At 36.1% G+C, this 26679-nt stretch overlaps 1 protein-coding gene and 1 long non-coding RNA gene across 3 annotated transcripts in view; one reads left to right on the forward strand and one right to left on the reverse strand.

Moving 5' to 3' along the window:
* The window catches only part of LOC149679720 (uncharacterized), a 109003-nt gene that overhangs the window by 68816 nt on the left and 13508 nt on the right, over window positions 1-26679 (reverse strand). The window lies entirely within an intron of this gene.
* LOC149679724 (uncharacterized) overlaps window positions 11774-26679 on the forward strand; it is a 34787-nt gene continuing 19881 nt past the window's right edge. Inside the window, exon 1 of the mRNA XM_089835531.1 lies at window positions 11774-12183. Within this exon, the coding sequence (XP_089691657.1) occupies window positions 12073-12183 (111 nt within the window). The 5' untranslated portion in view covers window positions 11774-12072. The remainder of the gene's footprint in view (window positions 12184-26679) is intronic.

Consider the following 26679-nt stretch of genomic DNA (forward strand, 5'->3'; position numbering starts at 1 on the left):
AAAATATTGGGATTAATTATAATTATGTAGAATATAAGTTCAAAACATACAAACAGGGTGTTTCAAAAAGGTCTGTCAGAAATTAAGGGGCAGTGTTGATATACCCTTTTCCAGGAAATGGGCGGGCGCAGTATCCTCCGTTTCATATTGGATTAATTCGAAACCAGCCCTCTATAATTCGGCCCTACAAACACCGTCCCTTTTTGGAACACCGGTCCTGTATAATAACATTTCCAGTTTGAAGCTCGAATTTGCTAATTGAGTATTTCCGGTAAAATGATTGGGAAAAATAACTTTTAATTACTTGATATCATTTAAATTATTCATTGTAAACAATACCAAAGAGTGTTTTAAAATAAACTTTGGTTTTTACGAATATTATTTGAAAAGTTAGTGGAAAACAAAGTTCTAGCATGGATTTATAATAGAAGCTTACGCTTCCTGGATATTCCACTCGCCTTAAAACGCGCACAACATTTATTCCTCGTCTGAAATGGCGCGAGCTAGTACCAGCCTGACACGCGCGTTTGTGACGTAGAATTTGAGGCAAATTCAGAGGGGGGTGGAAGTTTTTCACGCGCTTAAGTTTTAATTTTTAATAGTGCGCGCGAAACAATTTTTAGAAAAGCGCGCGCGCACGCGCGCCGAGAGAAAAAAGTTTGCCTCAATTTCTACGTCATCAGCCCCCAGTCCCCTCCCCATCCGCGTGAATTGTATGATATAAATGTGTTTAAAATCAAAATGCCTTACTGAGGGCTACAGTGAAATATCCAGGAAGCGTAAGCTTCTATTATAAATCCGTGGTTCTAGGTATGTGTCATGTTCAAACTTCAAAAGGCCTAGGCCGCTATAGAAGTACAAGCGAGAATTTAGCTCGTATTTTTTCTAATTTTAACAAACAGAAACAAGAAGCAATATCTAGTTTGTTAGGGCGAAGGTATAAAATCGCCTGCACATTTCTAGTTTTATCTCCAGTCCAAACGTATAGTAGGTCCGGAGTTAATCCTGGCCTCTAAATTACAACCAGCATCTCATTGGTACTTGAAAACTCGCGTCAGCACGACGCGAATGACGAAAGTATAGAGCCCCTCCCTCCAACACGTAAGGAAAAGTTTAAATGGTCTTATTGGCTGCTCACTTAAACTACGTTTTGATGACGTTGCTGACGGGGACGGCGAAAAATACGTAATTCCTTTTTACCTCTTTCGCTATGACCCGCCTCTTCTTTCATACCCCCCCCCCGTCCCGTGGAAGGGGGTCCGGGACTTTGACGCGCGCCCACATTACTATCCCTGATTTAACAAACAGTCGAGGTATAAATTAACCCAAATCGAGCACCTATATGACGCCATGGTTGACAACCCGGAAGATAGTTGATTAGTAATTACATTCTAATTTATTCACCTATTTGTTCAATTGCTACGCGGGATTCGACGAATCGTACGCTTCGAATTGGACAATTCTCGGGTGTCGTAGTTGAAATACACTATACTTGGAAGGCGATGATTGGTTTAAAAGGGGTAAATGGCGCTAATGTTACAGATGGCTATAAATATTACGATAGTTTATCGATACTCGTAAATATCGCGATTCTATAATTTGTCAGATTAGGTTTCGAGAATAACAGTACCAATTTACCTGGCAAAGCTTCATCTCGAGAAAAACACCGAAGGTTTTTTCACGTAACTTAAAAACGAGCAAAAAATGAATACTGAAATTATAATTTTTTGCTTAATTTTGATTATGGGTACGATTGTAGATTCATTTGGTTTCAACGCATATACCCACACAAGTAACTAATTAGGTATATTGTAGAAAGAGAATAATCAAGATCAGAATTTTATTTGAAAGAATAAGGCGATTTTCACTCGAAAATGTAAGATTTGAGTATTTTACGGATGACCCCATAAATATAATTAAGGGGTTATCCCTAAAACACTAAACTCGAATCATAACTCGAAAACCATGGCCCGGACGGAAAAATGGCAATAGAAGCAGGGAGGAGAGACTTGAGAGGAAGTGTTGATCTAATGCTAAAAAAACAGTCATACAAATGGTAAGCGGGAAAAAAAAAGTGAGGGTCGGAATTTCTATCTCCGTTCCACGATTTTAGCTTACGCGCAAGAACGAGTGACGTCGTTTACTACCGCCAGGGAGGAGAGACTCAACAACACTTCTTATACTTCACCATGACGGATATTCAAAAACAACCTTCCTCTTCCAGTTCAAAGCCGGTTTTTAAATTTGACGCATGCGCGCGGTCACCGCGAAGAGTGGCAGAGCCAGCGCCGGAGAGAAACGAGTTTAGCCACGAAGCGAACGAACTCGCCTATTCACTTTACTTTATTACTCCCTCTCAAGTCTCTCCTCCCTGATAGAAATTAGGACATTTTCGACTCAAACTCGATTTCCCAAAGAACACAGTCTCCCTTAAATTATGACAGATATGTTTAGAGTGACCAACGGTTCCAATACTAGCGCAAGAACTTTAAAACATTACTTATTAAATTATTTTTTTAAAAGCAACTAAACTCTTGAACAATTGCAGAGTGTGAAGGTGATAATGAATGCGTCAGTAAAAAATATAAATGTTCAGGCGAAGGTGAAAGGCCACGATGCGTTAGGGGGAAAACGGTTTCATGGAAAGTATGTGTGTGCATAGCTTAACATAATATATGAATGTAATGATTGTATTCTAATGACTATAGAATCATGGAATAAAAAAAATTAATAACATAAATACCAATTGATTTCAATGAATTGGATCAAGCGTACAATTTAAAGCGTTTGAGGATTTGATCAAATTAATAGACTATTTAGTGATTTCCCTTAGTTTCAAGAGTTTTTTCACATACATTTCCCTTTGTTTTGCAGGTGTTTTCCCATACATTTCCCTTTGTTTTGCAGGTGTTTTTCCATACATTTCCCTTTGTTTTGCAGGTGTTTTTCCATACATTTCCCTTTGTTTTGCAGGTGTTTTCCCATACATTTCCCTTTGTTTTGCAGGTGTTTCCCATACATTTCCCTTTGTTTTGCAGGTGTTTTCCCATACATTTCCCTTTGTTTTGCAGGTGTTTCCCCATACATTTCCCTTTGTTTTGCAGGTTTTATCCCATACATTTCCCTTTGTTTTCCAAGTTTTTTTTCCCATATATTTCCCTTTGTTTTCAAAGTTTTTTCCCATATATTTCCCTTAGTTTTGCAAGTTTTTTCCCATATATTTCCCTTGGTTTTCCAAGTTTTTTTCCAAATATTTCCCTTAGTTTTCCAAGTTTTTTCCCAAATATTTCCCTTAGTTTTCCAGGTTTTTTTCCCAAATATTTCCCTTAGTTTTCCCAGAATTCCGCACAGCAACCGCGATCAAATAGGTGAATAAAATGGACTGTAGTTACTAATTTACTGTCCTTCGGGGTTTCCAACCGTGGCATCATATGGATGCTAATTTATATAGCCCGACTGTTTGTTAAATTTATTAATCAAAGACCGACTGATAATTAACGCACAGCCCAAACCCCTTAACTTTGAAAGCTGAAATTTGACAGGGACGTTACTGCTCTGCCAAGGCTACGGAGCGCGTTCGACGACAGGGAATGTCAGCCACTGACTAAAGGCCGCCGACAGGTTATGGCAGCGCCCACAGAAATACCTCTCGTAAATCCCGTATAAAACAAGAGCTGATTTAACTTTAGCAGACGACGTGCCTTTTCTAGAATTTTACTCGATTAATGCTCGGCAAGTAAATTCATACAGTCTATAGTTTGCTTAGCATTAACCATTAACTGATTGGTAATTATTTAAAAACCCCTATTAAATCAAGCCGAAATGAAAAGAAAGGCGATTTAAATCATTTGATTTTAAACAATAAATAAATAATGATTCTCTCCAGCTCTCGTTTTAAATATATGGGTTTTAATTCAACTTGGATTTTATAATATAATTGAAACACAATCGGGGTATAAATTGATCTGATTTAAACGAGCATCTTTATGACGACACGGTTGACAATTAATTAACCCTGAAGACAGTAATTAGTAATTACAGTCTACTTTATTTATTGGCCTACTTGTTCGCTGTTGCTACGCACCGGTATTCGACAAAGCATTCGCTTCCATTTGGACAAATATCAGGTGTTGTAGATGAAATACTTGGAAGGCAACGATTGGTGCAAAAGGGTAAATGGCGCTGACGTTACAGATGGCAATAAATATTACACTATAACTCGTCGATGCTCGTAAATATTACAATTTTGACAATCAGATACAGGGTATATATACCTTAGTCTCGAGAAGAACAGTATACCAATTCTTGGCGGAGTTTCATTGAGACCAGAATACCATATCAAACATCAACCGATAATTTCGTGGTAGTAACGGGCTAAAATGCAGGTTAAAATTTTAATTCTTTGCTTAACTTTGATTGATATTTTTTTGACCTCTGGCGCGGTATGTTGGGGAAAACCTAGAAGTGAAATAATCCTACCTAGAAGTAAGTAATGGATAAATAAGAAATTAACTTTGTGAAGAAGCTTTGAATCTTTATACTTATGCTGACCAATGTCGTAAATTAACTAATTGTCGATAACAAACAATTATTGGAACCGCTATCGAATTTAACCGAATATTTAAACTCAACTGTTTATTTAACCCAATGAAACCGATAGCAACCTAACTTTCCACCGTCTATCAACCCAACTTTCCACCGTCTATCAACCCAACTTTCCACCGTCTATCAACCCAACTTTCCACCGTCTATCAACCCAACTTTCCACCGTCTATCAACCCAACTTTCCACCGTCTATCAACCCAACTTTCCACCGTCTATCAACCCAACTTTCCACCGTCTATCAACCCAACTTTCCACCGTCTATCAACCCAACTTTCCACCGTCTATCAACCCAACTTTCCACCGTCTATCAACCCAACTTTCCACCGTCTATCAACCCAACTTTCCACCGTCTATCAACCCAACTTTCCACCGTCTATCAACCCAACTTTCCACCGTCTATCAACCCAACTTTCCACCGTCTATCAACCCAACTTTCCACCGTCTATCAACCCAACTTTCCACCGTCTATCAACCCAACTTTCCACCGTCTATCAACCCAACTTTCCACCGTCTATCAACCCAACTTTCCACCGTCTATCAACCCAACTTTCCACCGTCTATCAACCCAACTTTCCACCGTCTATCAACCCAACTTTCCACCGTCTATCAACCCAACTTTCCACCGTCTATCAACCCAACTTTCCACCGTCTATCAACCTAACTTTCCGCCGTCGATCTATCAACCTAACTTTCCACCGTCTATCTATCAACCTAACTTTCCACCGTCTATCTATCAACCTAACTTTCCATCGTCTATCAACCTAATTTTCCACCGTCTATCAACCTAACTTTCCACCGTCTATCAACCTAACTTTCCACCGTCTATCAACCTAATTTTCCACCGTCTATCAACCTAATTTTCTACTTACGCAATAACTTAATATTTGCGTGCAAAAATTACTATAAATTGTCTTTTTGAAAACAACTATTTTTATATAATTGCAGAATGCGACAGCGAAGGTCGGTGCTGGGAATATTCAGGTAAATTCAGCTGGTTATGAGACTAGTTTTTGGGGTAAATTCAGCGGGTTATGAGACTAGTTTTTGGGGTAAATTCAGCGGGTTATGAGACTAGTTTTTGGGGTAAATTCAGCGGGTTATGAGACTAGTTTTTGGGGTAAATTCAGCGGGTTATGAGACTAGTTTTTGGGGTAAATTCAGCGGGTTATGAGACTAGTTTTTGGGGTAAATTCAGCGGGTTATGAGACTAGTTTTTGGGGTAAATTCAGCGGGTTATGAGACTAGTTTTTGGGGTAAATTCAGCGGGTTATGAGACTAGTTTTTGGGGTAAATTCAGCGGGTTATGAGACTAGTTTTTGGGGTAAATTCAGCGGGTTATGAGACTAGTTTTTGGGGTAAATTCAGCGGGTTATGAGACTAGTTTTTGGGGTAAATTCAGCGGGTTATGAGACTAGTTTTTGGGGTAAATTCAGCGGGTTATGAGACTAGTTTTCGGGGTAAATTCAGCTGGGATGAGACTAGTTTTCGGGGTAAATTCAGCTGGGATGAGACTAGTTTTTGGGGTAAATTCAGCTGGGATGAGACTAGTTTTTGGGGTAAATTCAGCTGGGATGAGACTAGTTTTTGGGGTAAATTCAGCTGGGATGAGACTAGTTTTTGGGGTAAATTCAGCTGGGATGAGACTAGTTTTCGGTGAAGCACTAGCTTCGTAAAGTGAGAACCGTAGCTGTTGAAATCGCTTAGAAATGGTAATGAAGATTATTTCAAAACTAGCTGGGCACACCAGCTCTGAACCGCTTCCTGTGTAAGTGTGAACATAGTTTAAGTTGGGACGTGCAATGCTGGCTATTTTGGCTATACAGAATGAGTGGGTTAAAGGAAACGCATAGTCTCTAAAAAAGCTAGCAAGACGAAAATGATCGACTGAGGAGTGGCGAAATAGACCCCCCCCCCCACCTTGTATTTTGAAAGGGGGACTGGGACTATGGCGCGCGAACACTTAGGCATCTTTCTGTTTCCGGGAAAATATTGTCAAGGCATTTTCGTATTTTTGGGTGTGCCTTACCCGGCAACAGGGCCAATAACACTGCCTTTGCTATAGCTTTGCTAGGGTCGACGGTTCTAGGAAACGCAACGGGAGTGGGGTCTGGGGGTGGTGATCGGGTGCCTTTTTCCGCCAACAGTTTTACAGTCACTTTAAAGGGCGACATCCAGCAAAAAAAGGGTTCACAAGAAAGTGAACTGAAAACCGAGCATCGAGACTAGCCGTGCAATGTGGCAACATGAGTTGACGATTAACGCCGATTGCAATAATTTACAGCTATTTTCACTTCCATAAGGGCTTTTTACCTATAATTCCTCTTTGTAAAACTATTTTTAAATAATTCCAGAATGTGAAAAAGATTCTGATTGCACCAACATCATCATATGCAAAGACGATCGTGAAGATCCAAAATGCAAGAAATTTAGTTACACTACTGGGTACAAGGCATTATCTTGCCAGTGTATACATAGACCTACATGTAGAAAAGATTCTGAATGCAGCAACTTTAAATGCAGTGGTAATAAAATTCCAAAGTGCGTGGAAGGGTATACCAGAGTGTGTGAGTGTAAACCTAAATAAATATTTTACTTGTATTCTAATTACTTGAATCATGTAATAAAAACATTAAGAAAATGAATAAAATTTGGTTTCAATTGGATCGAGCTTGAGTGTTTTAATGAATTTAACGGGTTTTCTATACGGTTTCATGTCTCATAAGAAAAAAAATCAGGGATGATTAACAGTGGGGCGAAGGTATAAAATCGCCAGCACATTTCCAGCTTTATCGCCAGTCCAAACGTATAGTAGGCCCGGAGTTAATCCCCGCCACTAAATTACAACCAGCATCTCATTGGTACTTGAAAACTCGCGTCAGCACGACGCGAATGACGAAAATTACAGTCATATTTTCCGACTGAGGAGAGGAGAATTAGCCCCGGCCTCCATTTACGTCCCCCCTTATATTTTGAAAGGGGGACTGGGACTATGGCGCGCGAATACTTAGGCAAACTTTCTCCCTAATAAACTAGATATCGCTTGTTGATATAAATTAATTAGCAAAGAGCTTTAATATCGAGTAAGATATGGCGCTATGGTTGACAATCATTGACAACCCAAAAGACGATAAATTATTAATTTTAGTTTAATTTATTCACTTATTTTTTTGAAGAATCGTTTGTCTTCATATGGACAACTGCTAGGTGCTGACGTTCTACTTAACAAAACTTGGAAGGTGTTGATTGGCTTAAAAAGAAAAATGGCGCTGACGCTACAGTCATAAACATTAATTTACGTCTATACTCGTAAATTTTGTAATTAATTTTAATTATCAGTCTATATAAGCAAAATATTATCATATCAGTTATAGGCGAAAGTTTCTTTAATTCAAGTGACTTTAAAACTGGTTGTTAAATATGGACGCAAAAATTTTGATGTTATGTTTAGTATTGGTTATGGTCACTAATGTACATTCGTATGCAGTTCCTGCAGTTGCAGTTATATGTAAGTAATTAAAATATAAATAATTTAATTCAAAATTCTGGTTTAATTAATGTACCTTTAGGATAATTTTCTTTAATTTGAGAATATACAGGGTGTTATGAAAAGGGTAACTGTAATTATGGGGATAGTTATATCGGAAATCATCAATTTTAAGTCAAAAATGTAACTTATACATTACAAAGTGAAACCCGTTTTCAAGTAATGATTGTAGTATTTTACGGATGACCCCCTTAAATTTAATCATGAAACTGCTAATTTTATTAAGAGGTCATCCCTAAAACACGCTAATCATAATTCATAACTGGTTTAGGGTATCCCTTGGGGCAAAATCAGTCACAGAAGTTACATTTTTTCGTCACAAAATTGATTTAAAATTAAAAAAACCCCACATGTATTTCTTGGTTTATCCAAAGCTAAAATCAGAGAATAACTTTTGCTTTTATCAGGGATAGATTTAATTTTAGAAGTAGGTATGGAGAACAGAGTAATGTGGGCCGCGCGTCAAAGTCCCGGACCCCCTTCCACGGGACGGAGGGGGCTATGAAAGAAGAGGCGGACGGGTCATAGCGACAGAGGTAAAAAGGAATAACAAAGTACTTTTCGTCGTCCCCGTCAACAAGGTCATCAAAACGTAGTTTAAGTCAGCCAATAAGATTATTTAAACTTTTCGTTGCGTGTTGGAGGGAGGGGCTCTATACTGGGTGGTCTATGAGTCGGACGGAAGTAAATACTAACCGTTCTCCATTCCTACTTCTAAAATTAAATCTATCCCTGCTTTTATCTATGCTATGGCTACTTTTAGACCGAACATATTATCAATATCATCTTCACTACGTTAAGAACTTTACCATTGGCATTAACTTGTTTGTTTTAATAATTATTTTCAGTTTGTAATGGCGATTCTGACTGCAAGTATACTGCATGTATATTCAAAGATACCAGGTCAAGGTGTAGAGAAAACCGTCCCAGTGGCACTACAATCTGCTCGTGTGATTACTAAAATATTCTATGAATGTATTCTGATGACTATAGATTCATGTAATAAGATAATAAGTTAATAAATAAAAATTGGAATGTAATACTGATTCATCTTAGGGTTCTAAATGCATGGTAATATATACTGCTTTATCAGATTATATGGTAATTAACTTGGTAATTACCGTGGTAATTTAGCGCCGAATTCTTCTTTCTTTCGCTTGGAAAATAGTCTAAAAGCTTCATGTTTTAAATCGTGTTGCACTTAAAATTTTGCCCTAACAGGGATAGATTTGATTTTAGAAGTAGGAATGGAGAACGGTTAGTCAGTCCGACTCATAGACCACCCAGCATAGAGCCCCTCCCTCCAACACGTAACGAAAAGTTTAAATTATCTTATTGGCTCACTTAAACTACGTTTTGATGACGTTGCTGACGGGGACGGCGAAAAATACGTAATTCCTTTTTACCTCTGTCGCTATGAACCGGCCGCCTCTTCTTTCATACCCCCCGTCCCGTGGAATGGGGTCCGGGACTTTGACGCGTGCCCAGATTACTCTCTTCTCCATTCCTACTTCTAAAAATAAATCTATCCCTGGCTCTACCAAAGCATGCATGCGTACTTATTTGATAAAATAAATAAAAATGCTATAAAAAGTGGTATTTTTCATTATTTAGCTTAAAAACTATCAATATGATTTATTTTAGAATTTTGATATATTAATTTGAACGGTAATTTACGCTACAAATTACGGCGTAATTTTCACACTGCACCCTTTCACTTGTGAGAAGGGTATATTTGAGAATAATTAGACCCTCGTGGCAAATTAGAAGAGTAACAATATCTTCAGCGCTCAGCTCATGTTATAACAAAGTTGAAAATATATTTTTTTCACGACGCCGGTAATGCGTGAAAACAACAAAGTTCCTTTAATTAACATTTAAAAACTAATTAATTATTTATCTAACCTAAAACAAAATATGCAATTACTATTCAAAACGGTGGCAGACCGAAGAATTTTATTTTTCACTCGAGTATCAAGGTAGGTTTTTAGCAAAGCCAATGCCTAACAACTATCATATAACTAAGTTCCCAAGTAACTGAAACCAGCTATATATACATTCCCGGAAAGAGGAAAAGAAAAGAGTAACCATAGCAACCGAATCTACTAAGCCCGCGAGGCTTAGCGGGAGAAATGGAAATTCTCGAGGAGTCGGATACTTGGCAAAATTTGGGACTGAAGCTATTAATAATAATTCATCCAACATTATTAAAGATTAGTTGAAAACTATCGTTTAGTAATGAGTAATGGGAAAATGAACATTTTAGGTTGCATTTCTACAAAGGAAAACGGCCTCAAAAATGACGTCATTTCTACAAAGGAAAAAGGCCAAAAAATGACGTCATTTCTACAAAGGAAAACGGCCCAAAAATGACGTCATTTCTACAAAGGAAACAGTCTTAAAATGACGTCATTTCTACAAAGGAAACAGACTTCCACTGACGTAATTTCTACAAAGGAAACAGACTTCCACTGACGTAATTTTTACAAAGAAAAACAGACTTTCACTGACGTAATTTCTACAAAGAAAAACAGACTTTCACTGACGTAATTTCTACAAAGAAAAACAGACTTTCACTGACGTAATTTCTACAAAGAAAAACAGACTTTCACTGACGTAAATTCTACAAAGAAAAACAGCCTTCCACTGACGTAATTTCTACAAAGAAAAACAGCCTTCCACTGACGTAATTTCTACAAAGAAAAACAGCCTTCCACTGACGTAATTTCTACAAAGAAAAACAGCCTTCCACTGACGTCATTTCTACAAAGGAAACAGCCTTCCACTGACGTAATTTCTACAAAGAAAAACAGACTTTCATGCACTGACGTAATTTCTACAAAGAAAAACAGCCTTCCACTGACGTAATTTCTACAAAGAAAAACAGCCTTCCACTGACGTCATTTCTACAAAGAAAAATAGCCTTCCACTGACGTCATTTCTACAAAGAAAAATAGCCTTCCACTGACGTCATTTCTACAAAGAAAAACAGCCTTAAACTGACGTCATTCTACAAAGAAAAACAGCCTTAAACTGACGTCATTCTACAAAGTTAAAGTGAATCAAATGACGTCATTTCTACAAAGAAAAACAGCCTTAAACTGACGTCATTCTACAAAGTTAAAGTGAATCAAATGACGTCATTTCTACAAGAAAAACTCTATCTAATGATGTCATTAGTTGAAATATTATATTTCATTGTGCTCTGTATCTCCTATAATAAACTTTATCATAAGATGTCGTAGTGTTTTCATAGTCAAATCCCTACTCAAATTGATCTACTAACTTAATCCAACCCACTCAAAGGTTCTGGTAACCACGCCGCCATAACCTATTGGCGCACACCATAAGTCACCATATACAAGTCCCGTACACATTATAAAGTCCTTTGCAGGCACTCCTTCCCTTCGCAACCGAAAGATGACGCTCGATCCTGTAGGAAAACCCTAATAAAACCCTATCCAACCCCTCGATATATCACTAACCACGTGACCAACCCAATCCTTAGAACTCCGTCCGGGCTTCCTCTGAAAACTGAATCCCTCCTCTGATAGGCTATAACTTAACCCAAGCCAGTGCCAGAGAAACACGCTGCACTAGTCCCGACTCAGACACTGCGGACAACGGTTCGCGGCAATGGTTTCATACACGGAACTGCAATAGTCAACGTTTGAACGTTGTTATCTTTAACGCTTTTCAACTTGGAGACTTGACTTAAGAGCCATGAGTTAATTTAGGCTTAGGTATAAGCTACCCTCGTGCAGTGTTATTTGACAAAACGTGTGCAGAGAAGGTTTTAAAGAATCATATTTTGAAGGGAAGTTAAATTGTTTGTGACAATAGGTGAATACGTTGAAAGAGATAATTGCAACGGACATTGGAGTTTCTTCGGATTAGGACCGAAGAAGCGCAAGAACAATCCGATGCCCGTGCAAGGTGCAGCTAATACAATGACCAATAAGAATAAAAATGATTTGAACATTGATAAAGTTATTGAACAATTATTGGATGTTAGAGGATGCCCTGGAAAACAGGTAAACATTTGCTTCCGTTTCAACTTTTTTGTTTTTAAGTGCTGCACGGTTTAAAACAACTTTAAGTACAAAATGAATTGCATTTGTTCCTAATTTGAATGTGCTAAACAAGAAAATAGACTTAATTGTCTATTTAATTGACCAGTAAAGCTAGTAAACATAAGATTAAATTTGAAGGTGCACTGTTGAATACGGAATATAGACTATTTTCTATTCAAAATTGCGCCATGTAAAGCTAGTAAAACATGTTTCCCAAATTTTCTATACAAAATTGTGCCATGTAAAGCTAGTATACAACATGATTCCCAAATTTTCTATTCAAAATTGCGCCGTGTAAAGCTAGTAAACATGTTTCCCAAATTTTCTATTCAAAATTGCGCCGTGTAAAGCTAGTAAACATGTTTCCCAAATTTTCTATTCAAAATTGCGCCGTGTAAAGCTAGTAAACATGTTTCCCAAATTTTCTATTCAAAATTGCGCCGTGTAAAGCTAGTAAACATGTTTCGCAAATTTTCTATTCAAAATTGCGCCGTGTAAAGCTAGTAAACATGTTTCCCAAATTTTCTATTCAAAATTGCGCCGTGTAAAGCTAGTAAACATGTTTCCCAAATTTTCTATTCAAAATTGCGCCGTGTAAAGCTAGTAAACATGTTTCCCAAATTTTCTATTCAAAATTGCGCCGTGTAAAGCTAGTAAAACATGTTTTCCAAATTTTCTATTTAAAATTGCGCCGTGTAAAGCTAGTAAAACATGTTTTCCAAATTTTCTATTTAAAATTGCGCCGTGTAAAGCAAGTAAACATGCTTCCCAAATTTTCTATTCAAAATTGCGCCGTGTAAATTAGCTAGTAAAGCTTGTTTCCCAAATTTTCTATTCAAAATTGCGCCGTGTAAAGCTAGTATACAACATGATTCCCAAATTTTCTATTTAAAATTGCGCCGTGTAAAGCAAGTAAACATGCTTCCCAAATTTTCTATTCAAAATTGCGCCGTGTAAAGTAGTTAAACATGTTTCCCAAATTTTCTATTCAAAATTGCGCCGTGTAAAGCTAGTAAAGCTTGTTTCCCAAATTTTCTATTCAAAATTGCGCCGTGTAAATTAGCTAGTAAAGCTTGTTTCCCAAATTTTCTATTCAAAATTGCGCCATGTAAAGATAGTAAACATGTTTGCAAATTTTCGTCATTTGAACTAGTGTGCATATACAGTAAAGCATTTATATTAAAAGTAGGCCTATGATTTAATTTTGACTGTAAAATCAAGTGATGAAATTTGAAATGAAATTTCACGCGCTATCGGATGAGTTACAGATGCGAGTCCGTAACTTACCGATTTACATGATAGCGTAATTTTCAATGGTAATATACCGTTGCAAATTAGCAAACAGTTTCCAAATTTAGTGAAAAATTCTTTTCAGTAAAACTAAATGTACTAGACATTGAGAGACAAAATTTATCCCATTTTACGTCCCAAGTCCATGCAGTGTTTCCCCTAAATTTCCCATTAGTTCGCGCTGTTTAAAGCACCCTAAACCAGGGCCTAAACTAAGTACAAAGTGCTCGCAATTAAACCTAGTTGGTTCAGGAATTAGTTATACATAATATCTTGCATATAAACTTATAAAATTTTCCAAAAAAGCATTAGCATTTAAAATTTTCTATAAAAATTTAAAGATATCAAATTCCATTAATAAGTTAGCCAACGAAGCCAGTTCAATATAACTTAAAGACGCCCATTTTGTGAAAAAAAAAAGAAAATGGGACCCCTAATGACACTACGCAAAGGGCTGCAGAAAAGGCGGGAACCCATTACTATATTTTTATATCTCCCTGCAGAAAGATTAATTCCCATCATCTTCCACTCTATTCGTTAACCCTCCTTGAATACAGACAAACCCAAGACATCCCATAGAAACCTAAGAAACCATAGGCCTTCTTTAGCATTAACTGTATTACCACAAACATACAGAACAATACAGAGCAGTGTTTATAGATATCGTATAGAAGTTCTTGCCATAAGACTTTGGGACGGTCAATAAGTCGTTTCGTTTCCTTCAACGTTTAGGACAATATTAAAGAGGCTATCAGGATATCAGCAGCTGGTAACGTTAACCAGTACAATTTACAAGCGACGGAGAGAGAGTATGTTCTATCGAGGTTTGTTCAACTAATGGTTATGGGATATATAGTTTAACAGTTCTATTATTATATTATAAGTCAACTTTGACTTTATTATTAGTACCCAATTTCCTGTTATGAGTGATGTCATAGATATTTCAAATAACTAGTACTTTTAGTAGTACTTTAGATGATGGAATAAATTGGTTATATCAGAAGTATATAATACTTCTCTTCGAGAGAAGTGTGCCACCACAAAGCGACCAGGGTAATTGTAACATGATTCTTCCTAACATCATCAGAATTTACATTTATTAGAGCAAGGTTTTTAAACCGAATCATTCATACGTGATCTAATCATCTAAATAGTTCATCATTACTCTATTAGCGCTACTTAACTATTTGCTAACCAAGGCGCATGCGCTTGGGGATTTTTTTCCCACGTCAAGATAATCAAGGTTTGCTAAGGATTTAGTAAATACCAAACAGTTACAAAATTCACCCTAGCACGGTGCGATGTCCATCTGAAGTCTGATGAGTGGTAGAGTAGAGAAAAGAGGTGAGCCTGCATAACCAACGTATTAAGAGGATACAGAGTGTCATCCTTCTTCTATTATCCCCTTCTGTTTATAATAAAAAGTAGATCTACGAACCTGAGAGGGTGTAGCAATAATAAAGAGACCTTTGATTCCACACGATTTATTGTTAATTTCGTATTGCAATTAATTATTGGTTTAAATGATAATTGAAAACGTTTTTTTTATCCTAATTTCGTAACGTGCATGCACGATTTTTAACCTCTTAGGTCACTAATTTTGGGTTCAATATCGGAAGTTTTTCATTGAGAACAGTTAATCATTTTATATATTTAAGATGTCTATGATAGGGTTAAACTAACTGATCGTACTGACGTCAGTAAAAATCAAATATTATGGTATGAATAAAGAACTGAAATAGAATTATTACGAGAAGGAGCTAACGGTCATTAAAGCGATCGAGGGTTTTTGCAATTTGAAAGTTATTTTTAACTTCAGATAATAAAGTGTATTGCAAATGTTTAACTTCTTATACCGCAGTTCAATAACAAGGATAAATTTAGACTCACAAATTGATGATTATTTCTAAAATTACCCAAGGGTTCTTTTAACTGTAATTAGCAATCGTGTTAACGGAAGTTAATTGCCAATTAAATTTTAATTACAGCAGACGTATTTTTACTGTTCGTCTGCTAGGGATTTCAGGTTCTTTTGTTTCATTTTAAAATTTGGTTTACTTGATGAATTTAAAAGAACCGATATTTTCAACTGAAAAAGAAAGTTTTTTGAAAATTTTTATTAAAAAAGACTCTTGTTATTGGAACATCATGAGGAGTATGACCCATTTACAAAACAAGCTCGACTATATAACCTTGTTAACAGATATTCTGAAAAAAACTAAATTATTTTTTATGGTGTATATTTTTTAAATCTAAAATAGTAGTTTTTTCCAATTAGTAAGTTTATCCATTCCTGGGCCAAGTTATTTTGCTATTAATTAGTTGCTAATAATCTCCATTTCAATTGCATTTACTGTATCCTTACCATTACTGCAATTTGCATATAATAAAATTTGTACTAACTCATATATTAACTTCAAGCTAGGCGATTCAAACTTAAGAACTAATTTTTTGGCAACGTTGTTGGTGCGTTCAGGAAGGAAACCCGATCACTTAATTACATATAACCTGTATTTTCGGTGTGTGTCTCTGAAAGGACCTTTGTAACGTCAACAAAAACAGTAACCCCGGTCATACTTCCATAACATATTTATGAATCAGCTATTGGTTTCTAGTTATGACTAACATGACAGTTGTCTTGCATTGATCAAAAAAGAAAAAAACCGTGTACAAGTCACAACAGAAATTTAGTACAACCAACCACTGAGAAGATGGTTTTTTCATGGTAATTTCCAAATGGTTTTCCGCAAAACTATTTATTGACCATGAGTCCAAGACCATTACATTTCCATGGTACTTGTTTCTCCTACGAACTAAGTGATACAAGGGTAATAGGTTGTGGTTTATTTAAAAGATAAAAACATACAGGGTGTTCTCCATAAAGAGAGGGTGTAATTATGGGATCGAAGTACAGCGAAAGGGATGGTTCTATGGGAAATCAAATCAATCAATTTTTAGGATCGAAAATGTAACTCTATACTTCTATGACCACCAATTTTACCCAGTTAACAATTAAGTTATGATCGGAGTATTTTACGGATGGCCCCTTCAATTTAATGAAGAAACTGATTAAGACAATGATTTCTAATTTAATTAAGGGGTCATCCCTAAAACACAAACCAAATCATAACTTGTGATAGAGGGTGCATGCATCCCTTATGGGGCATTCAAAATCGGCTGGTCATGGTCAAAAAGTATGGAACATTTTTTATTCTCAAAATTGATTGATTTCACACAGAACCATGCAATCCATTCACTGTACTTCGGTCCCTCTTTTAGGAAACCCTGTATATATTTACCATAATGCATGGTATAATAATACTCAGCAGACCGTGAAAATTATGCACTACTTATATACAGTCCTAGAAAAACCGACGGCCTTTTTACTGCAGTGGAAAATTAGCTGACCGCTATAAAATTATAGTCGGTCAAGGGCTGCCTCAATTCTTGCAATCGATACACGTTAGAGGGGTTCAAAATATTTAAATTAATATTATAAGTCTAGTGGCATAAATTAAGGGGGATGAAATTTAACTTTTTATTTTCGAAATAATATCCATGACTATAATCAAGAAGCGATATCTAGTTTATTAGGGAGCAGGTGCCTAAGTATTCGCGCGCCATAGTCCCAGTCCCTTTCAAACCACAAGGGGGGGGACGTAAAAGGAGGCCGGGCTATTTCGCCTCTCCTCAGTCGAAAAATACGTAATTTTAGTCATCGTCATTGGCGTCGCGCTGACGTGAGTTTTCAAGCACCAATGAGATGCTGGTTGTAATTTACAGGCGGCGGGGATTAACTCCGGACCTATGTACGTTTGGACTGGAGATAAAGCTGGAAATGTGGGGGCGAATTTATACCTTCTCCCTAATAAAATAGATATCACTTTTTGCTATAATACAAAAGTTTCTCGTAACGTGTTCATGAAAACACTTTGATACCAAATATTCTTTAATCCATAATCCATCAAAAGATCTAATGGAAAATATTATAATAAATGAAACATATTTGATTGAATATTACTAAGTCGCGAAAACTTTAATGTTATGACCTTTACCTTAGACGAATTGAACGTACGACATTAAATTTCGCAAGACTAAAACAGTTTAATATTACCAAAGCACGACGCGCTATGAATACTAATTCAATTTGGATATTTACTAAACCTTTCACAACCCCATAATGCATAAATATAGGTCTGCCATAAAGACCTATAGTCTCTTGGAATAGCAATTATACTACACAGCGGTAACACGAGATGGCTCTTCCAACGTATGACCGTAAAAATTGCACCCATAGTACCCCGGTTTTAAAATTTAGCATAAGCTTTAGGTGCCATCTGGTTATAGTAACACGTGACTAAACTAGTAAAAATATTCAAACGAGAGCAGATTTCTCGACCTTGGTCGGGTCAGGATACGACGAGTAGATATTGAAATCATAGGAGGCTAACATATTTTTGTTCATGAGAGACAAATTAAGAGATCCCCCTGCGCCATCTACGTTTAGAAGTTTCTAATACAAAGATAGAGAGAGAGGCATGAGCGCATGTGATTTTCCTTGCTTGGTCGAATCGGTTCACGGAACAGGTGAGAGATGGATATTGCACAAGTCGATGCGAGACAAAATCGAAGTCTCAAAGTGACACTAGTGCCATCTTTATTTAAAGGTTTCTAGTAAAAACCGGAGAAAAATAGAGGCATGGTCTACTGTTGCTCGAGTTGGTTTACGGGCATAGACAGAAATCACAGTAGGCGATGGTTTCGGTTTCCGGCAAATTCGCCAAGTAAAATTTACGACACGTCCATCTACCATTTCATAGAGTACCTATACTCATTTAACCCCATACTTATGAGAAGTATGACAGCCTTATGACTAAACTTACGAAACATATTGTATATTCAATACGGAACACTAGGTAAGGGTTAACGCGATTAAATAGATGCATAATGAGAAAACAAAGGCTTAAGGGTGGCTGAAATAACTAATATTACTTTAAAAGATACGTGCATTCATTCATATCAGCTTCAAATTCATATTACTCGTCAACATCCCTTTAAAATTACGACGCACTTGAAACCAAAACTAAAGTTACTAAACCCCTTTTTTGAAGTACAAGGCTTAGCACTTTTGAAAGACAAGGAACAAAAGGGGGGCTGGAAATAAGCGAATAATTTTAATATTCAAAAGGTGTGATTAGCGAACGAACGAGCGAACGCGCGCGATTTGGGTTTAAGCGGGAAAGACTAGGTCACGAATGTTTAAAGATTAGGGTTAGCAGTACCGGGGACTACTTAGGCTTATGACATTGAAAAGCCGAGGCTTCAGATTTTGGTATGATTAATTGGAGACACCCAGGTAGGGAGGCGAGTGAAGGCTATGATTAATTAATCCACGTACACGGTTAGGTTTAGTCTAGAGGTAAAAACATAACGGAGAACAAATTGCTAAAAGGGATTTCTACCTACCCCTTTGTTAAAGGGCAGACTAGCAATGAAGGTTAAAGTATAAGTGCTAACAAATTCATCAATGCCTAGATTATATTATTGCTTTAACTGAGAAAGGCGAAATTAGTTTTGCAGCTAATGAGTAATTGGTACTCATTAAGGAATATTTTTCTCAAACGGCGGCCGTTTTATAAAATGGCGGATATAAATGTAAAATGTGAATGCTGCTTTAAAAGAAAGCCGCAATTAGTTTTGCAGTTATTTAAATTTACTCTTAAGTAATTGATATTCATTAAGAAATATTTTTGTCAAACGGTGGCCATCTTAGAAAATGGCGGATATAAAAATGTAAAATGTTAATTGCTAACTAAAGCAAGATTTAAGTAATAGTGCCTAAATTTCTGCAACTAGTTTTACTGGAACGTTCCTCTTAAGTAGAAAGTATTCATTAAGGAAGATTTTTAAATATCGGCGACCATCTTTAAAAATGGCGGACGTAACAAAACAGATTGAACATACCACCATCTTTGAAAATGGCGTTCCTAAAAATTAACCAAGTAGCTTTAATTATATACAGGGTGTTTGTGAAAGGTCCATCAATAATGAAAGGGCGTATTTATTGGGTCATTTTGAGTCGAAAATGTTCTATGACATTTTTCCGTCCGGGCCACTGTTTTCAAGTTATGATTGGAGTAATTTACGGATGACCCCCTTAAATTTAATTAAGAAATTGAAAGACAGCGCTAATTTAATGAAGGGGTCATCCCTAAAATATTCAAATCATAACTCGAAAACCGTGGGTCGGACGGCAAAATGTCATAGAACATTTTCGACTCAAAATGGCCCAATAAATACGCCCTTTCATTATTGATGGACTTTTCGAAAACACCCTGTATATATATATTAATATTTGCTTAAAAAACGCAATAGAAATAGTTAAAACCCTCAACTTTGTTTTTATTTAAGAAGCCAACTTTAAGGGGCAAAGTCGGCCATGTATTTCCTATGGGCGCCTGTAAAGTGTTTACCCGCAATACGTCAATGCTATAACAAATATTTTTTCTGAAAAAAATAAAATATTTCAAGTTCGACTTAACTGCGCATGCGTGTTTTTATTTTGTTATTTTGCTTCACTATAGTAAATAAATATAATGATTCCTTGAAACCTTATGTAAGTGCAAACCAGGATATGGTCCCCAAAAATCAGGGTCAAACAATTTTCCTTTTTTAAGTTTCTAACTTTTTTTATCAGATAATTCTGCCAAGAGTGTGTACTCTTTAAGAATCTTGGTTTCTCCATAAATTGCAATTTAAAATACAGTATTTCAAATGGAATTCTTGAACAAACCAAGGCGCTTAAATACTATATACTTATATAAGATATTCTTCTATTTTTGGGGGTCAACAAAGTTTTGTTTCATTTATCTTTAGTAAAAGGAAGTAAACGATAACACTGAGGGATTCTTGGCGTTCTTTTGCTTAATGATGCTTTTAGATCATACTTAAATATAAAGCAAGTTTTCCTGCTGTTTTCTAACAATAAAAACAATAGTTTACTAGTCCAGTATTACTCACATTCTGTTATATTTGGTAATGCTAATAAAAAATACGTTCAAACAGGAATATTAGATGGTTGAATCCCTGTTTTAATAAACGTGCTGTCAAAATATGTAAATTATTATTATTTATTATTTGCAAATAAATAAAGCCTAATTCCCTAGGTTTTCCCTTCAAAATTCTAAACCTAATTATATGAAAATAGTAAAAACACAGGTTTTACTAAGACTTAAGTCCCCAAGGTGTTGCTATGCCTAACTTCAACACAATTTTTTGCTAAGCCTAATTAAATGAAAATAGTTAAAAAAACAGGTTTTATTAAGCCTAACTCTGAAAATACCTTGGTAAACACCTACAAAATTATATAACCAAATCCTTCAAATTCGAAAAAAGAAATATACCATTATGTCTACCTTTTATTCTTATTATTCTAATACAGTTTTGGTTACACACTTTCTTAGCTTGTTTAGAAATGTCAATAAGCTAAAATGTCTCAAAACCGTAACCTCGTTAGGCCCTAGAACCTTTTACAAGGACCCCTAGACGCACGACACAAATTAGAAAACCATACAGAGAGAAGTCGCCTTTCTCTCTCTCTCTCTCTTCTTCATTGTTTTAACCGTGAACTTCGGTTCGTTAAAAGCACAAGTATAGCCAAAACTATAACTAAAAGAAAACAACAACCCATTTTCCTTATCTCTGATTGGTTGAAATAACAAAGGGAAGGCAATTTTACAGGGGGTAATAATGGGGGAAAGAAAACTAGGCCAAGATTTTCAAGGGATTTCTCCCGAGTGAGTTAGAAAAATACGTACACGATGGTGCAGTATTATATCTTTTGTTGTGAGTATCCTCTAAGAAGTCCCAGGAGTGTTTCTAGAATTTTTATTTTCCTTACTTAGCTGTGGGGCAATTCACTATGGAAAAAATTGTATCTCTTACTTTTTCAGGGTTTTAGCATAAGTTTATAAGATATGTTACATGATAAGTATAACACTTCCTATACAAGTTCGTAATGCTACCCTGAGACTTACAGCTCGAGATAAGTAGTTCAATTAAAAACGACAAGCGAGAATTGAAGTACTACACTCGGTGGTTAATTTTGCAGGACTTCCATCTTCCTATTTAGTCTGCATTACTAAGCCTTTGATAGCAGCGCCTCACCAGGCGTATGTCGCTTTACCTCGAATCTATGACCTACTTCAATCACTTCAAAATTACAAGCCCCAGTTTGTAACCAGTGACAAGCGCGAATTGAAGTCCTACACTCGGTGGTTAATTTTGCAGGACTTCCATCTAGCTCCTATTTAGTCTGCATTACTAAGCCTTTGACAGCAGCGCCTCACCAGGCGTCGCTTTACCTCGAATCTAAGACCTACCTCAATCACTTCAAAAACACAAGCTTCAGTTTCTAAGTTACCAGTGACAAACTTATGGAGAATATCTTACGAACTTAAGGTTTTAGGAACTATTAGGCAAAATTATTGTTCCAATGATAAATATTTAATTTAAATGGGGTTTTATTTTCCCTCCGCCATCTTTAAAAATGGCGGCCCGAAGAGTAATAATAAAAAATGCCTTAACGGGTTGACGAGCAATTCCAGGTGCCTTTTTTGCTAATACATTTCATACACAATTTCTATAAAACCAACTTCAGAATAAATTTGAAAAAAACGCTCGTGATTTTATTCTGACTTCAAGAGTGAGTGTCTTACCCCTTTGTTTTCATGATTTTTTCTTTTGGTATTCCCAACGCAGATACCATCTGCTACCTTAATTTTTTTTACGCAGTTGTCTTTAGAACTTGAAAAACACCCGAAGTGTTTCAAGGTTTTTGGGGTAGATTTAACTTAATTCTTTTGTAAGTGCAATTTCTGTTATTGACATTACCTTAAAAAAAAGGTCTTAGTAAAAAATCTAGACCAATTTTTGGTCTAATTTCGTTTAGTTTACATTCTTTGCTTAAGTTCTTATTTTCATCGCGTGTTATTTGAAACTTTATAATACGAAAGTTTCGAAACACTTTGAAAAATGAGAAGAAAAATAAATCTGCATAATAACTAGGTCATGTTGAAACGAGCCAAGGCTTAAGAGAGTGTAACTTCAGAATTAAAGTCAAAGTCTTCAAGTTACGATTATACGTACAAAATAAGTTTGTTTAAAATAAAGTAAGTTTTAATAGTTGATAAGTTTCGAGTTAAAGTGGGAATACATCGATTTATTTTATTTGGAATATTTAGGTACTAATCTTAACGATTCCAAGTAAATCAATGAATTCCAACTATGATTAACTGGTTTTTTGTAGGTAAAACCCATGGGTTTTTATGAGCTGGGTCTTTTGGACTTAAACACTATTAATTATTTATTTGAATTTAAATAAAATGAGTCTGATACTTCATGGAGAAGTATCAGACTCATTTTATTTAAATTCAAATAATTAATAAAACCCTGGATCGGAAGTTTAACACTATTAATTATGGTAGAAATCTATGAATTCCTGGTTTTAAGTGGGTTTTTTGGGTAAAAACACAATAAAACCCGTGGGTTTTTATGAGCTGGGAAGTTTGGATTAAAACACTGTTAAATATGGTAAAAATCGATGGTTTTAAGTGGGTTTTTGTGGGTACAAACACAATAAAACCCGTGGGTTTTTATGAGCTGGGCCTTTTGGAACTTAACACTTAATTATTTTAGAAATCTATGCATTCCTGGTTTTATTAAGTGGTTTTTGTGGGTAAAACCCAATGAAAACCCATGGGTTTTTATGAATTGGGTCTTATGGATTCGAAACCAAACGGTTTTTTGTGGTAAAACCGAATGAAAACCCATGGGTTTTTATGAGCTGGGTCTTTCTAAAGTGGTTTTTTGTAGGTAAAACCCAATCTAACCCATGGGTTTTTATGAGCTTGGTCTTTAAAATGGTTTTTTGTAGATAAAACCGTATGAAAACCCATGGGTTTTTATGAGCAGCTTCTTTTATATTCGAACCCTTTTAATTGTACTATTAGCATTATTTTAAAATCGCTGTAAAAGAACCAAGGCTTATGATGAAACTTTAAATTAAAGTCCAAACTTTTCACATAAAAAAACAAAAAAAAAGCGAGACTTGCTTAAAATCAAAAACATACCGTTACTCTTACAAAACGGAAATTAAATCCCTGAAAACAATTTCCTCGTTATTTATAACTAACCCTAACCAGTGGTTACAGACGCTCGCGTTTTAAGCTGACATTAAGGGCGGGAATTGCTAAACACATTAATGGGGTGGGACACTCCCTTTTCACGAAAATAACATTAAAAAGGTTCAACCTTTCAACACGCAATTGCTAAAGTACGAGATACAGGTGTAGATATTTTGTATTAAGTTTCATTGCAACAAATATATTTGGTTGGTTAGATAGACTTAGCTAATATTTAATTTACAATATGCAAACATACGCATGGTTTCGTTTAGGCCTTGGCAAAATACCGTGAAATAACACGTTTAATTCAAAAGGTTCCCTTTACTGATTGCCAAGAATGTTTGGTCAATTTTGCGGAGGAAAAAAATAGAGTAAAATGGTTGCAATAGACCATTTAAGAAGTTTCATTGTAGTTTCCAAACAAATTTTACCATTCCAGGGATAGATTTAATTTTAGAAGTAGGAATGGAGAACGGTTAGTATTTACTTCAGTTATTCCGACTTATAGCCCCGCCCTCCAACACGTAACGAAAACCTTAAATTATTTTATTGGCTCACTTAAACTACGTTTTGATGACGTTGCTGACGGGGACAGCGAAAAATACGTAATTCCTTTTTACCTCTGTCGCTATGACCCGCCTCTTCTTTCATACCCCCCCCCCCGCCTCCGTCCCGTGGAAGGGGGATTGAAATAAAATCAACATTTTTTAAGACTTCACGTTCCCTTTAATGCATTGTAAAACGTTATCCAATTAAAAGCCCAACAACCCCATTTACAACCAATGAAAATTCAGATTCATTTCCACTTTAGAAACCGGGAAGTGGAACATCTTCAATAAGAGATATAAGCTTATTATGTAAGATCCTCGTAATAGGCTTATGTCTATAATTGGATTATAAGGCTTAGGTCAGTGTATTTGAACCATAATATTGAATTTAAGTCTTAGTGTGATTTTCAAACCAAAATTGGATTACAAAGCTTCTGTTTTCTCTAGAAACAATAATTCATAAACAATTTTCATAAATTAAAACACGGTGTTAGGAAAAAAGCCTTGTCCTTCGTCTGTTAATAACACTACAATAAAAGGACCCACTGATCTTTAACCTTTAAAAAAGGTCAACCTTACTAGACAGCCAACCTAAGCTATTTGATATTCTGTTTCTTAACTGTATACGAACTGTCAGGATGTCGTGTCTAGGGGTAGTTTAACCGACAAGACGTCAATTCAGGTGTATAGTCGAATTGGCAACGGAAAGTATAATAAGAAACCACGCCCTGCCATTGTTTCTTGACAGTTATAGGGCACCTATAAACTTTGTGAAATAGAAGGGTACCTTTACAGTCAACTAGAGTTGTCTTTTTCTAACATCTTTTCGAACCAAAGTTAATTTCCTATCATCTCTCAAAACTTTAAAACTATAGAGAATGCAGCACGCCTTTATTTTGTCTTTAGATTTAATCGTAGATTAATATTAATATTAAACGAAGTAAGTTATTTTTACTTTCGAAGCTGCTAAAGGCCCAGTCAGACGTTCCTGTCGGTCGCCTGGTTAATTTCGTTTCGGTCGCGTCGCAGTCAGCGTGGGAAATAAGGCCTGGTCCAGTTCAAAAATTAAATAGAAGGGGGGGTCAGTGGTCCACGGGACCACTAAACAAATTCAAGGATTACCAGAGTTAAGACACTAACTAAATATTTAAATTATCCACTTCTTTAGTTTAGCAGACGGCGTGCCTTGGCTAGTGGTCATGGAGCAGTTTATTTATTCCAGACCAGGGGGGTCGCTGGCCTAATGTCCAGTTAAAAAATATCCTTATTTCCCACCCACCCAGTACGTTCATTTCCTTGCAGTTCAGACGCGAGAGCAGACGACAACTTAAAACGAGTCGCGTAATTATGGTGATTTTTCAAAACCAAGACTTCTGAATACACTAAAATAGCTTCTCATCCAAATTGATAAACAAATACCGAACCAAGAATCCTAAAACTCTTCATAATATCGTCTGCTTATGCGTAAGTGGCTTACTCAATCACGCGACTGTAACTTAAGCATGATCGAGTAAGCTATGGCTAAAGAAAAGACACGCTAACTTCGGTGGCGCCATCTCGAAAGACACTGCCCCGACGAAATTGAAGAAAAATTTTCAAAATAAAAACCCGCGAACGATTCTTTTACTTACGTAGTCGTTGACACGTGTCTAACTAACCGAGCAAAGCGACTTCACCGACGAAATGTACGCGAGATTTTAGTGTACAGTCTGAAGAGGCCTTTATCTTTACTCAAAAACGAAAATTCAAACACTTAAAATACTTTCTAAGGTTTCAAAAACTTGTATGTAAAATCGACTTCCTCATCATAATTTATCTTTTAGTAGAACAAAAACGAGATCTGATTTTCTCTAAAAAATATCTACAATCCATTTGTGCTGTAAGAAATAAAAATAAGAAGTACCATATCCTGTAGACGAAACGTCGCCAGGGATGTTTTAGAAACGTAAAAAAAAATTCTTTATACCTTAGCCTTTAAAACATCCATTACAATGCGCATAAAAAAGAATCTAAAACTAAAACTAAATTCAATGTTCGAATCATAAGAAACCAACAGAAACCTCCATCTTACACGGTACCATAAGTTCGTAAGATATGTTCCTACATAAGTTTGTCACTGGTAACTTAGAAACTGGAGCTTGTAATTTTGAAGTGATTGAAGTAGATCATAGATTCGAGGTAAAGCGACATACGCCTGGTGAGGCGCTGCTGTCAAAGGCCTAATTAGTAATGCAGACTAAATAGGAGCTAGATGGAAGTCCTGTAAAATTAATTAACCACTGAGTGTAGTTAATCAATTCTCGCTTGTCGTTCTTAATTGAACTAGTTAGTTCGAGCTGTAAGTCTCTAGGTAGCATTACGAAGTATAGGTAGTGTCATACTTATCACGTAACAAATCTTATAAACTTATGAATTCACGGTACGTAGGAAACCGA

Source organism: Phalangium opilio, unplaced genomic scaffold (genome assembly GCF_054372755.1).
Source record: "Phalangium opilio isolate 3A_F unplaced genomic scaffold, DU_Popi_V2 ptg000041l_1, whole genome shotgun sequence".
In the NCBI taxonomy this organism is placed as follows: domain Eukaryota; kingdom Metazoa; phylum Arthropoda; class Arachnida; order Opiliones; family Phalangiidae; genus Phalangium; species Phalangium opilio.